This window comes from Prunus dulcis, chromosome 1, assembly GCF_902201215.1.
Source record: "Prunus dulcis chromosome 1, ALMONDv2, whole genome shotgun sequence".
NCBI classification, from domain to species: Eukaryota; Viridiplantae; Streptophyta; class Magnoliopsida; order Rosales; family Rosaceae; genus Prunus; species Prunus dulcis.
The window spans coordinates 2,295,371-2,308,033 of NC_047650.1; the positions used below are offsets into that span (position 1 = coordinate 2,295,371).

The following is a 12,663-nucleotide window of genomic DNA, read 5'->3' on the forward strand; positions in this document are numbered from 1 at the left end:
CTAGTACTGAACCTAGTGATCAAGAAAGAATGCCAAGCTCCCAGGATTTTGATCACACACCTCGCAAGTACAAAAGCATTGCAGAAATCTATGAGAAATGCAATATGTGCATCATAGAACCAGAGAGTTTTGAAGAAGCAGCAAAGAATGATTCCTGGAAGAAAGCTATGGAAGATGAAATTCTATTGATAAACAAAAATAACACTTGGGAACTTGTGAATAGACCATCTGACAAACAAATTATTGGTGTTAAATGGGTCTATAAGACAAAATTGAACTTGGATGGATCTGTGCAGAAGAACAAGGCACAGCTGGTGGCAAATGGTTATTCTCAGAAGCCTGGAATAGACTTCAATGAGACCTTTGCACCAGTGGCAAGACTTGATACTGTGAGAACCTTGGTGGCTTTAGCTGCACAGAGAAATTAGAGGCTATTTCAGTTGGATGTAAAGTCGGCATTTCTTAATGGAGTGCTAAAAGAAGAAGTGTATGTGGATCAACCATCTGGTTTTGTGATACAAGAAAGTGAAGATAAGGTGTATAGGCTTAAAAAGGCCTTATATGGTTTGAAACAAGCTCCAAGAGCTTGGTATGAAGAGATAAACTCCTACTTTACTAAAATTGGTTTTTATAGGAGTCCAAGTGAAGCTACATTGTACACTAAGATGTCTACAACTGGTATTCTCATTGTGTCACTATATATAGATGATATTATCTACACAGGGAGCTCAAAAGAAATGATGGCTGAATTCAAGAATGAGATGATGAGGCAATATGAGATGACTGACCTAGGATTGCTTCATCACTTCCTTGGCCTTGGAGTTCTACAAACTGATACCTGCATCTTCTTACACCAGAAGAAGTATGCAAAGACTTTGCTTGAAAAGTTTGGACTCAAGGATTGCAAGCCTGTTGCAACACCACTGGCTGTGAATGAAAAATTGTCAAAAATGGATGGAAGTGATCTAGCAGATAAAACTTTGTATAGGCAAATGGTGAGGAGTTTGCTCTACCTGACTGCAACCAGACCAGATATCATGTTTGCAGCAAGCCTCTTAGCTAGATTCATGCATAATCCAACCAAGAAGCACATGGGAACAGCAAAGAGGGTGCTGAGATACATTCAAGGTACTATGAATTATGGAATTGCGTATGAAAAGGGAAAAGGGGCAGTGCTAATATGTTACTGTGATAGTGATAGGCTTGAACTTTGACACGTGGGCTTAGGCCCTGGGGGGGGTTTTTTTTTTTTTTTTATATGTATACATAAATTAGTATAGTCGTGCGGCTATACTTTTTTTTGGTATAGTCGTGCGACTGTACTCGTGTTTCCTTATTTTTTAAAAAATAGTCTTTACTCTTTTGACACGTGGCACCACGGGGCTGGCAGCCTCCTTTTTTCTAAAGATACACATAGTATTGCCGCACGGCTATACTCTTTTTTATTTTTAATATTTTAAAATTATAAAATTTGTTTATTTACTTTTGTTCTTTGGCCTACTTCTTTAATTTACTATACATAATCAAGTGATATCTTAGCCTTTTTTAATCACTTTGCTTAGTCATTACATTTTAATTATTATTTAATATAAAAAGATTGAAGAAAAAGAACACAAAGTAATTCATTTCTACTTGTTAAGTCTTTTGTGAAATCTTTTGGGTGTCCTTTTATAATTTCTCCATACCCCAAGAGCCCTATCCATCACTATTATGCCATTGCTCGAGTATCTATCATCCCTTTTTGATTTTTTACTTTTTCAAAGTTATTACCCGCATAAAGATTTTAGCACTTTGACGTTTAATAATGTATTATAAGCGTACGCACGGAATTCTCATGTTTAATACACGTATTTTTTACAAAAATTTAACTAAGACACACAAAATTCACGTATTATACACGTATTACTGAATAAATAAATATTAAAAAAAAGAGTGCAGCCGGTCGGCTGTACTCACTTTTCCCTAATTGTCCTTCAAAAAAAAGAGTATAGCCGTGCGGCTATATTTAAAAATAGTATAGCCTCACGGCTATACTCCTTGACATGTGGGTTTAGGCCATGGGCCTCTTTGGTACGTGGGCTTAGCCTTGGGCGGGTCTATATATATATATATATGTAGAAAACAGTAGAGCCGCGCGGCTATACTATTTTTCGAATTTTTTTTGTATAAAAGTATAGCCTTTGGGCCTCTTTGACACGTGGGCTTAGGCCTTGGGCGGGTCTTTATATATATATATATATATACATACATAAAATAGTATAGCCGGCGGCTATACTATTTTTTGAATTTTTTTGTTAAAAAAGTATAGCCGTTGGGCCTCTTTGACATGTGGGCTTTGGCCATGGGCCTCTCTGAAGCGTGGGCTGAGTCCTTGGGCGGGTCTTTTTATATATATATATATGTATAAAATAGTATAGCGGCGCGGCTATACTATTTTTTGTTTTTTTTGTTTTTTTGGTAAAAGTATAGCCGTTGGGCTTCTTTGACACGTGGGCTTAGGCCATGGGCCCCTCTGACACCTCGGGGTCGGCAACCTCCTTTTTTCTAAAGATACACATAGTATAACCGCACGGCTAGACTCTTTTTTATTTTAAATTTTTAAATTTTTAAATTTTTTTTTATAAATATTTTAAAGTTATAAAATTTGTTTATTTACTTTTGTTCTTTGGCCTACTTCTTTAATTTACTATACGTAATCAAGTGATATCTTAGTCTTTTTTAATCACTTTGCTTAGTCATTACATTTTAATTATTATTTAATATAAAAAGATTGAAGAAAAAGAACACAAAGTAATTCATTTTCTACTTGTTAAGTCTTTTGTGAAATCTTTTGGGTGTCTTTTTTCAATTTCTCCATACCCCAAGAGCCCTATCCATCACTATTATGCCATTGCTCGAGTATCTATCATCCCTTTTTGATTTTTTAATTTTCCAAAGTTATTACCCGCATAAAGATTTTCGCACTTTGACGTTTAACAATGTGTTATAAGCATACGCACGGAATTCTCATGTTTAAAACACGCATTTTTTACAAAAATTTAAGTAAGACACACAAAATTCACGTATTATACACGTATTACTGAATAAAAACAATATATAAACCAAAAAAAAAAAAAAAAAAAAAAATGGTGCAGCCTGTCGGCTGTACTCACTTTTCCCTAATTGTCCTTAAAAAAAAAAAGAGTATAGCCGTGCGGCTATACCCTTTTTTGCATAAAAAATAGTATAGCCGCCCGGCTATACTCCTTGACATGTGGGCCTAGGCTATGGGCCTCTTTGGTATGTGGGCTTAGCCTTGGGCTGGTCTTTATCTATATATATATATATATATATGTAATAACCCAAAACAAAATATCTATAAAAAGTAACAAAATATCTAAAAATTAAGATTTCTTTATTCTAGCAAAAAGACGATTTTGCCCTCGCATTATTTAATAGGGAAAAAGTTGACTTTTTAATCGAGAAGGAATTTGGAAATTTCACTTACACCGTTGCGTAGAGCACGGCGAAACGAGTCCGTAGACACGGAGTAGACTCGAATCGGAGTTGTAACGAAGATATTACGGTCAAAATACCGCGAAGGGCAAAACGGTAATTTGGGAAAAAGTCAAATTTTTATCTCTTCTCTCTCTCTTCCCCCGTCTGTTTTCTCTCTCCTCCCTCTCTCTCCTCCTGCGCGACTCCTCCCCGACCTCCGCCCCTTCGCGTCGCTGCCCCGGCCACCACAGGCCGTCTTGATCTCCGCCGTGGGTACCGTCGGAACCGTGACACCCTCGTCATTCTTCCCCGACCGATCTCAGCCACGGCGCCGCTCGGAGTTCGCCGAAAACTGGCGAAAACTGCCGGTTTCCAGTCGAAACTTCTCTCCTCTCAATCTCCTTCGTTTCTCCACCAAATCGTTCGAGTAAGGTATGGATTGTCACCTATTTTCCGTGTTCTAGCTAATGGTTGGCTGGGTTTCGGTCAATTTTGACTCTAGAACACTCGATTTTCAACTTGAAAATTGGGCCAAACTTCGGCCGCCGTGATCGGCCATTTTCGGCCACTTTTTGGGGTATGTCTAAGAACAAAAGTGATTCCAAATGGGGTGTTTTACTTAGGATAGGAGCCTGGGCGAGGGTGGTGAAGTGACTCTGTATAGTTTTGCAATCCTCGTGTTGTCACGGGCGCGTAGGATTTCGCGGATCTCGATTTGAAGTCCGTTTGAGCCCCGAACGGATTTTCCATATTTCGCAATCCTTGGGTGCAGTGTCGTCGAGTCGTTGGATCGCACTCAATTTTGGATATGTCGTTCTACATGATTTCAGGATCGTGTAGGATTCGACGGATTACGAATTGGAGTCCCGGATACTCCGAAATCGCGAACCCTGGGGCTAGGGTTTGGATTTTAAGCGATAACGTGATTTTGGCTAATTCGACCGTCCGTTTCGGACCAAATTCGCAGAACGTGGTTCTTTCTCCTTGAGAAACCTTTAGAGAAGCCCAGATTGGCCATCGGAGATCGTGGACCTCACGGGGTCCCCAATCGGCTGGTATGGCAGTTTATCGCTCAGTAAAACTTCGGGTCTTTCAAGGCCGTTCTAATTGTCTGAAAGGCTAAAGTGGGCCTAGGATTGACTTTAAAATGAGGGCATACATTTTTAGGAGCCAGGGGCAGGTTGTTTAATTTAATTCTTTTATCAAGCAGTTTTATTAATTTAATCTTTATGGGTAATCAGGCACCAGAGGCCTGACAGAACCACAGGAGGGACCTTCAAGAGGTCCAGCTAGCTCGGACCAGCAGTGAATGGACTTTCTTTCATAAATGATTTTATATAAATGAGTTATATAAATGATTTATATAAATAAGTTTATATAAACGATTTCATATTGATTTTATATAAATAAGTTTTTATAAATGAGTTTATCTGAGCAAATTTCATTATTTGATTTTGAATAAGTTTTATCGAGTGCTTTCCGAGCATGATTAGTATAGTAACATTTTTCTAATTTTATGCTGCTTAGTTACACCAACTAAAAGTTATAGAAACAGAGTTTGAGGTTCGAATCAGATGAGATAGCAGCAGAATTGAGATTATAGTTATTAATCAGATTTTCCTAAAGTTATTTATTCATTTTTAAAACCACCTCGTACCCATTTTTTTTGGTGATTACCCACAGTTGGACCGATGTCTACGGACATCTAGTCTGATTTTAGTTTCGTCAGTGTACTTGACTTTGCCTCACGAGTTTCGGGGACGCTCGGACCGTGAGTGCCAGGATTTGCGGCTCGGCAGACTTGGTGTCCCAAGACCTACCAGGATTTACGGCTCGGCTGACTCTGTGTCCCCGAGACCTGCTAGGATTGCGGATCAGGCTGACTACGGTCCCCTGTATCCTGCCAGAGCGGCTGGAGTTGACTTGGTGTCATCGAGACCTGCCGGCGGATCAGGCTGACCATACTCCCCTGTATCCTGCCAGTTTGCGGCTCGGATAAACTGCGTGTCGCCCGAGACCTGCCAAGGGAATTGACGGATTGATAAGGGTACAATTAGGTGGTAGTTTTAAAGGAATTTGAGCACTTTTATGCAGCTATTGATTTCAATCATTTTATATCAGTTTTCTCATTATTCGTGCATGTTTTATATCTTCATATAATTGTTCAGTTTTACAAATTTATATACATACGATTATATATATATATTTAGATGAAGACCTTATATTAAACACAGTTGAACTTTAGCTTTACTTATCAAGTTATTTTTACCATGGGGGTTATTATGATTGTAAACTGTTTTCAAGAACCTTATGTTTGGTCCACTCACATTTTCAACTTGTTTTTCGCCCCCAGGCCGTAGAAGTGCGCAGGATCCACCACCGGGCCATTCCTATCTTCCGCGCCACCAAGTAATGTAGAATATTGTGGAAAAGTCCTTGAAACCCTGTAAACTTTAGAAAATGCTCTGATATCTAATTTTAATGAGAAACCTGAACTGGTGAATGGTTGTTTGGATGTCTTCTGGCAGTTGGGTGAATTAATTTACTTGTTTTACAGGTGGAAGATTTTGGGTTTGATCAAAATACAGGGGAGACTCTGCCAAATTTTCGGCAGGAGTCCATAGGAAGTTTTAATAGTAACTGTAGCAGGAAGGGTAAAATGGTCATTTGTGCCCAATCGTTGCAGGTGTCGGACACGCACAGGGCTTGGTTCGAATTCCAAAGTGGAATTGGAATCGGGTCCTGTCATATATATGTAGAAAATAGTATAGCCGCGCGGCTATACGATTTTTTGAATTTTTTTTTTTTGTGTAAAAATATGGCCGTTGGGCTTCTTTGACACGTGGGCTAAGGCCATGGGCCCCTCTAACACATGGGCTTAGGCCCTGGTAGGGTTTTTTTTTTATATGTATACATAAATTAGTATAGCCGTGGTTATACTTTTTTTTGGTATAGCCGTGCGGCTGTACTCGTGTTTCCTTATTTTTTAAAAAATAGTCTTTACTCTTTTGACACGTGGCACCTTGGGGCTGGCAGCCTCCTTTTTTCTAAAGATATACATAGAATAGCCGCACGGCTATACTCTTACTATAAAATTTGTTTTTTTTTATAAATATTTTAAAATTATAAAATTTGTTTATTTACTTTTGTTCTTTGGCCTACTTCTTTAATTTACTATACGTAATCAAGTGATATCTTAGCCTTTTTTAATCACTTTGCTTAGTCATTACATTTTAATTATTATTTAATATAAAAAGATTGAAGAAAAAGAACACAAAGTAATTCATTTCTACTTGTTAAGTCTTTTGTGAAATCTTTTGGGTGTCTTTTTATAATTTCTCCATACCCCAAGAGCCCTATCCATCACTATTATGCCATTGCTCGAGTATCTATCATCCCTTTTTGATTTTTTACTTTTTCAAAGTTATTACCCGCATAAAGATTTTAGCACTTTGACGTTTAATAATGTATTATAAGCGTGCGCACGGAATTCTCATGTTTAATACACGAATTTTTTACAAAAATTTAAGTAAGACTCACAAAGTTCATGTATTATACACGTATTACTGAATAAAAACAATACATAACCACACCAAAAAAACAAAAAACAAAAGGGTGCAGCCGGTCGGCTTTACTCACTTTTCCATAATTGTCCTTCAAAAAAAGAGTACAGCCGTGCGGCTATATCCTTTTTTGCATAAAAATAGTATAGCCGCCCGGCTATACTCCTTGACATGTGGGCTTAGGCCATGGGCCTCTTTGGTACGTGGGCTTAGCCTTGGGCGGGTCTTTATCTATATATATATATATATATATATATGTAGAAAATAGTATAGCCGCGCGGCTATACGATTTTTTGAATTTTTTTGTGTGTAAAAGTATAGCCTTTGGGCCTCTCGGACACGTGGGCTTAGGCCACGGGCCTCTCGGACACGTGGGTTTAGGCCTTGGGCGGGTCTTTATATCTATATACATATACACACATACAATAGTATAGCCGCACGGCTATACTATTTTTTGAATTTTTTGTCAAAAAAGTATAGCCGTTGGGCCTCTTTGACATGTGGGCTTAGGCCATGGGCCTCTCTGACGCGTGGGCTGAGTCCTTGGGCGGGTCTTTTTATATATACATATATCTATAAAGTATAGCCGTTGGGCTTCTTTGACACGTGGGCTTAGGCCATGGGCCCCTCTGACACGTGGTCTTAGGCCCTGGTAGGGTTTTTTTTTTTATATGTATACATAAATTAGTATAGCCGTGCGGCTATACCTTTTTTGGTATAGCCGTGCGTCTGTACTCGTGTTTCCTTATTTTTTTTTTAATTAAAAAAACTCTTTTGACACGTGGCACCTAGGGGCTGGGAGCCTCCTTTTTTTATAAAGATATACATAGTATAGCCGCAGTTTCTTTTCTTTTGTTCTTTGGCCTACTTCTTTAATTTACTATACATAATTAAGTGATATCTTAGCCTTTTTTAATCACTTTGCTTAGTGATTACATTTTAATTATTATTTAATATAAAAAGATTGAAGAAAAAGAACACAAAGTAATTCATTTCTATTTATTAAGTCTTTTGTGAAATCGTTTGGGTATCTTTTTTCAATTTTTCCATACCCCAAGAGCCCTATCCATCACTATTATGCGTTTGCTCGAGTATCTAAAGTTATTACCCGTATAAAGATTTTAGAACTTTCACGTTTAAAAATGTATTATACACATACACACATATTTCTCATGTTTAATACCCATATTTTTTACAAAAATTTAAGTAAGACACACAAAATTCACGTATTATACACGTATTACTGAATAAAAATAATATATACCAAAAAAATACGATATCGCCGTGCGGCTGTACTCAGTTTCCCTAATTGTTCTTATAAAAAAAAAATAGTATAGCCATGCGGCTGTGCTCTTTTTTGCATAAAAAACAGTATAGCCGCACGTCTATACTACTTGATGCGTGGGCTTAGGCCATGGGCCTCTTTGGCACGTAGGCTTAGCCTTGGGCGGGTCTTTGTATAAGGAAATTAACTTTTTACCATTAGTTTGCAAGACAATACCCTTTTCTTTTATTCACTAAAGAATTCTACTACTTTTCCCTTCAAAATAGGCGTTCTATAGAGTGGAGCCATAATATGGAAGAAATTTCACCAATAATTGTGTTTGATAATGACCAGAGCTAAGCCCAATAAGTTTGGGTTGAACATAGCCCACCAATACGGAAGAAACTCAACATAATTTAAGCCCAATATGTTTCGCCTGGACAGCAACATTACATTAACAATATAGGATGCCTCTCCATGACCATGCCCATAATACTTCTGGACCTCTCTCTCATGTTGAGTGCCCTTTCAAAATCACTCTTATGGCAAGAGAAGAGAAAAAGCTTCAACCATTGAGTTCAAGTTTAAATATTTTTTTATGTAAAAAAATGGGGGATTCGGGGCGGGTATGGGGGATAGTCCCCCGACGGGGACGGGAACGGGAATTCCCCGAAACCTAATAAACGGGGATGGGTTCGGAGATGGAGAGCGGGGATGGGGATGGTATTGTCATACCCGGCCCTTACCCGACCCGTTGCCATCCCTACCTCAGTGTCTAACACTCGATTAATTGTATCACAAAACCTAAATAATAGGATTAAAAATTGTTAAAAGACTTCCTTCCCAAGAAAATGCTGACATGGCAAATAACTGTATTATCTTAACCAACCTAACTAATTCCAATTACAAAGAAACCCTCACAAACGATCAAAGATTCTTCCAAGTATCAAAGATAACTGTATTATCTTAACCAACCTAACTAATTACATGCAATAACTTCGCTTTCAGCCCCCAACTCTTGAATGTTAAAAGGCTAAAAGCCACACTCACCGCTTCATCAACCTTCCACAAGATTTCTGCTTAAACCCCTATTTTTCTTTTTCTCTTCAAAACCCATCAATCTCCTCCAACAAAACCCACTTCCCAGAATTCAGAAAAACCCAATTCAGTTCATCAAGATCTCTGCTTTTTTGTCTTCTCCAATGTCGACTTCTTCTTCTCACCAAGAAAACCCAGAACCCAAGAAAGTCCAATTCCCATTGGACTCAACTGCGTACCAAATCCTCGATGAAATTGGCTTCGGCGTCAGCGCTGTTGTTTACAAAGCCATCTGTTTGCCGATGAACAACACAATCGTGGCAATCAAGTCCATCGATCTCGATCAATCCCGGGCCGATTTCGACAACATTCTAAGTGAAACCAAGACGCTCTCTCTTCTTTCACACCCCAATATCCTCAGTGCCTATTGTTCTTTCACTGTGGACCGTCATCTTTGGGTCGTCATGCCGTTCATGTCCGCCGGGTCTCTCCAATCCATAATCTCCTCTGCTTTCCCCGACGGCCTACCTGAGCCCTGCATTGCCGTCCTCCTCAAGGAGACACTGAACGCCATGTGGTATCTTCATGACCAAGGGCACCTTCACAGAGACATCAAGGCGGGTAATATCTTGATTGACTTCAATGGGTCGGTTAAAGTTGCAGACTTTGGGGTTTCTGCATCTGTTTCTGAGGCCAATTTGAGTGGAGAGTCTTCGATTCGGTTAAACGATGTTGCTGGGACGCCGTATTGGATAGCGCCGGAGGTGTTACACTCGCACAACGGCTACGGATGCAAGGCGGATGTATGGTCTTTTGGTATCACAGCTCTGGAATTGGCTCATGGGGGGCCTCCTCTGTCTAACTTGCCTCCTTCAAAGTCTCTGCTTTTGAAGATCATGAAGAGGTTCCACTTTTCGGATTATGAAAATCATCAGGACAAGAATTACAAGAGCAAGAAGTTCTCTAAGGCCTTTAAGGACTTGGTGGGTTGTTGTCTTGATCAAGACCCGAACAAGAGGCCCACTGCGGAGAGGTTGCTGAGGCACTCGTTTTTCAAGAATTACAAGGGCTTGGATTTTCTGGTGAAGAATGTGCTTCTGGGTTTGCCCAGCGTTGAGGAAAGGTTCAAGAAAACCCAGGGTTTGGGTGGGCTGATGAAGGAGAAGGGTATTAATGCTGAGCATGGTGAGGATGAAGAGGAAGATGATGAAGGTAGCTCAGCGAGGCAGAGGGCTAAGCACAGAAGGATTAGTGGGTGGAATTTCAATGAGGATGAGTTTGTTCTCGACCCTGTGTTCCCAGTTGAGCCTGAAGGCGATTCTGCGGTGAAAATGGTTCGGTTTGGTGGAGAAACCATCATCCAGGACAGGGCAGGTGAGTGGAGTGAGTCGAATCCGAGTTCACCAGGTCGGGTTGGGGAGGAGGCCAAGAGTGAGAATGTGGGTGTGATAGGAGCTGAGAGGGAAGCAATGTCGGTGGGTGAGCATAGTGAGAATGTGGGCGAGACAGGGGGATTGTTGGGTGGTGGTGGTGTTGATGTGGAAGCCCTGGTGGGTGCCCTGAGTGGAAATGTGGGCGGTGGTTTGTATGGGGAAATAATGTTGGGTAAGCTGGCGGATTTCATAGGGAGCTTGGATCAGCAGAGGCAGCAAATTCTGACATTGTTTGGCATGGTGAGAGGGGTGGATGCTAGGCAGGTGATCAGAGAGGAGGAGATGGGGCAAGTGATTGAGAGGCTGAGGGTGGAGTTGGAGAACGAGAGGGAGAGGAATTTCCAGTTGGAGATGGAATTGGAGTCTCTAAGGATTCAGGTTTCTGGTGCACATAGCAGCACTGGGGCTGGTATTGATTGAGAAATGTTAGTTGAATTTTGAGGCAGGACATGCATGCATATTTGCAAATTGCAATAGAGTTTTGCTTTTTGATTAATGGTGAATTCTTGGCATGCTTTTGCTTTTTCATACAGAAGAGTACAGATTCCTTTGTTGTACTTTTGATGGACGACACCATTTCATCTATTGAGGTCATTCATGCAAATTGCCGACATCTTGTATCGGTCTCATTGTTTTCACTATTTGTCAGAGTCCGTTTGTTTTCTTATAAAGGGATATTAGGGAGTGCGAATGCTAAGAAGTTACATTAGAAGTCTGTTTAGGGAGGAGGAAGAATCATTAGTAAGCAAATTGTAAAAGAGACAGAACCTGCAGTCTTGAAGATCCTGTTTTATTTCGACAGAACAATATGGCTTTGTAGCAGCCATTGGCACAAAGACCCTGTTTTATCTTCGGAGGGCCAAAATATTCATGACATCCAATGAAAGTCAAAGCCATTGGCTTTGTACTATTTCTTTTAAGAAATTAGGAAAAACAGAGTATAGCCGCACTTTTATTCTATTTAATAATAAATAAAAAATGACTCTTTTAGGTGCATTATTTATACTTTATAGATATTAATTTGGTATCGCCGCATGACTATACGAATAAAATCCGTACGGCAAAATTTTTGCAAATTACAAGTTAAAAGGTCAACCACTATATAATATTTGTATTCAATAATATATGTATAATATGTTAATTTTGTGTGTATTATTGAAAATTTTGTTAGAAAATACATGTATTAAATACAAAAAATGCATACGTACATGTTCATTATGAATATTATATGTCTACTTTTTAAAAAAATTGGGGGAAAAAAGAGTATAGCCGTACGGCTGTACTATTTCTTTTTAAAATAGGGTATAGCCGGTCGGCTATACTATTTCTTTGAAAAAAAAGAGAAGAAAAACCCAGTATAGCCGATCGGCTATACTATTTCTTTAAAAATAATTACGTATATATTCAATACCAGTATTGTACGTTTACTTTTTGAAAATTAAGGAAAAACACAATATATCCGCACGGCTATACTATTTCATTTAAAAAATTAAAAAATAAATGACCCTCCTAGTTGCATTATTTATATTTTTATAGATATTAATTCGCGCGGCTATATGAGGAAATGTATTTTATTCAACAAAATTTTGCAAATTACAACTTAAAAGTTCGGCAAAATTTTGTGTGTATTATTGAAAATTTTGTCAATAATACATATCTTAAATATGAAAAATACATACGTACATGTTCAATACGAGTATTTTACGTTTACTTTTGTAGAAAAACATAGTATAGCGGGGCGGCGATACTATTTCTTAAATAAATATTTAAAAAAAAAGGAAAAAAACCTAGTATAACCGGCTATACTATTTCTTTTAAAGGCTATAATATTTCTTTTAAAAAAATTTGAAAAAACCTAGAAAAAGAAACTCACTCAAATGTCTACATA

General features: G+C 38.8%; 2 protein-coding genes across 2 annotated transcripts; both read left to right on the plus strand.

Annotated features, from left to right (window-relative positions):
* Nucleotides 1-665: 665 nt before the first annotated feature.
* On the plus strand, nt 666-1,214 carry LOC117615328 (uncharacterized mitochondrial protein AtMg00810-like). Its single transcript, XM_034344395.1, has one exon. The coding sequence runs from the start codon at nt 666-668 to the stop codon at nt 1,212-1,214; it is 549 nt and encodes a 182-aa protein (XP_034200286.1).
* Nucleotides 1,215-9,489: 8,275 nt separating this feature from the next.
* LOC117615338 (serine/threonine-protein kinase BLUS1-like) lies at nt 9,490-11,195 on the plus strand. Its single transcript, XM_034344405.1, has one exon. The coding sequence runs from the start codon at nt 9,507-9,509 to the stop codon at nt 11,193-11,195; it is 1,689 nt and encodes a 562-aa protein (XP_034200296.1). The 5' UTR covers nt 9,490-9,506.
* Nucleotides 11,196-12,663: the final 1,468 nt, after the last annotated feature.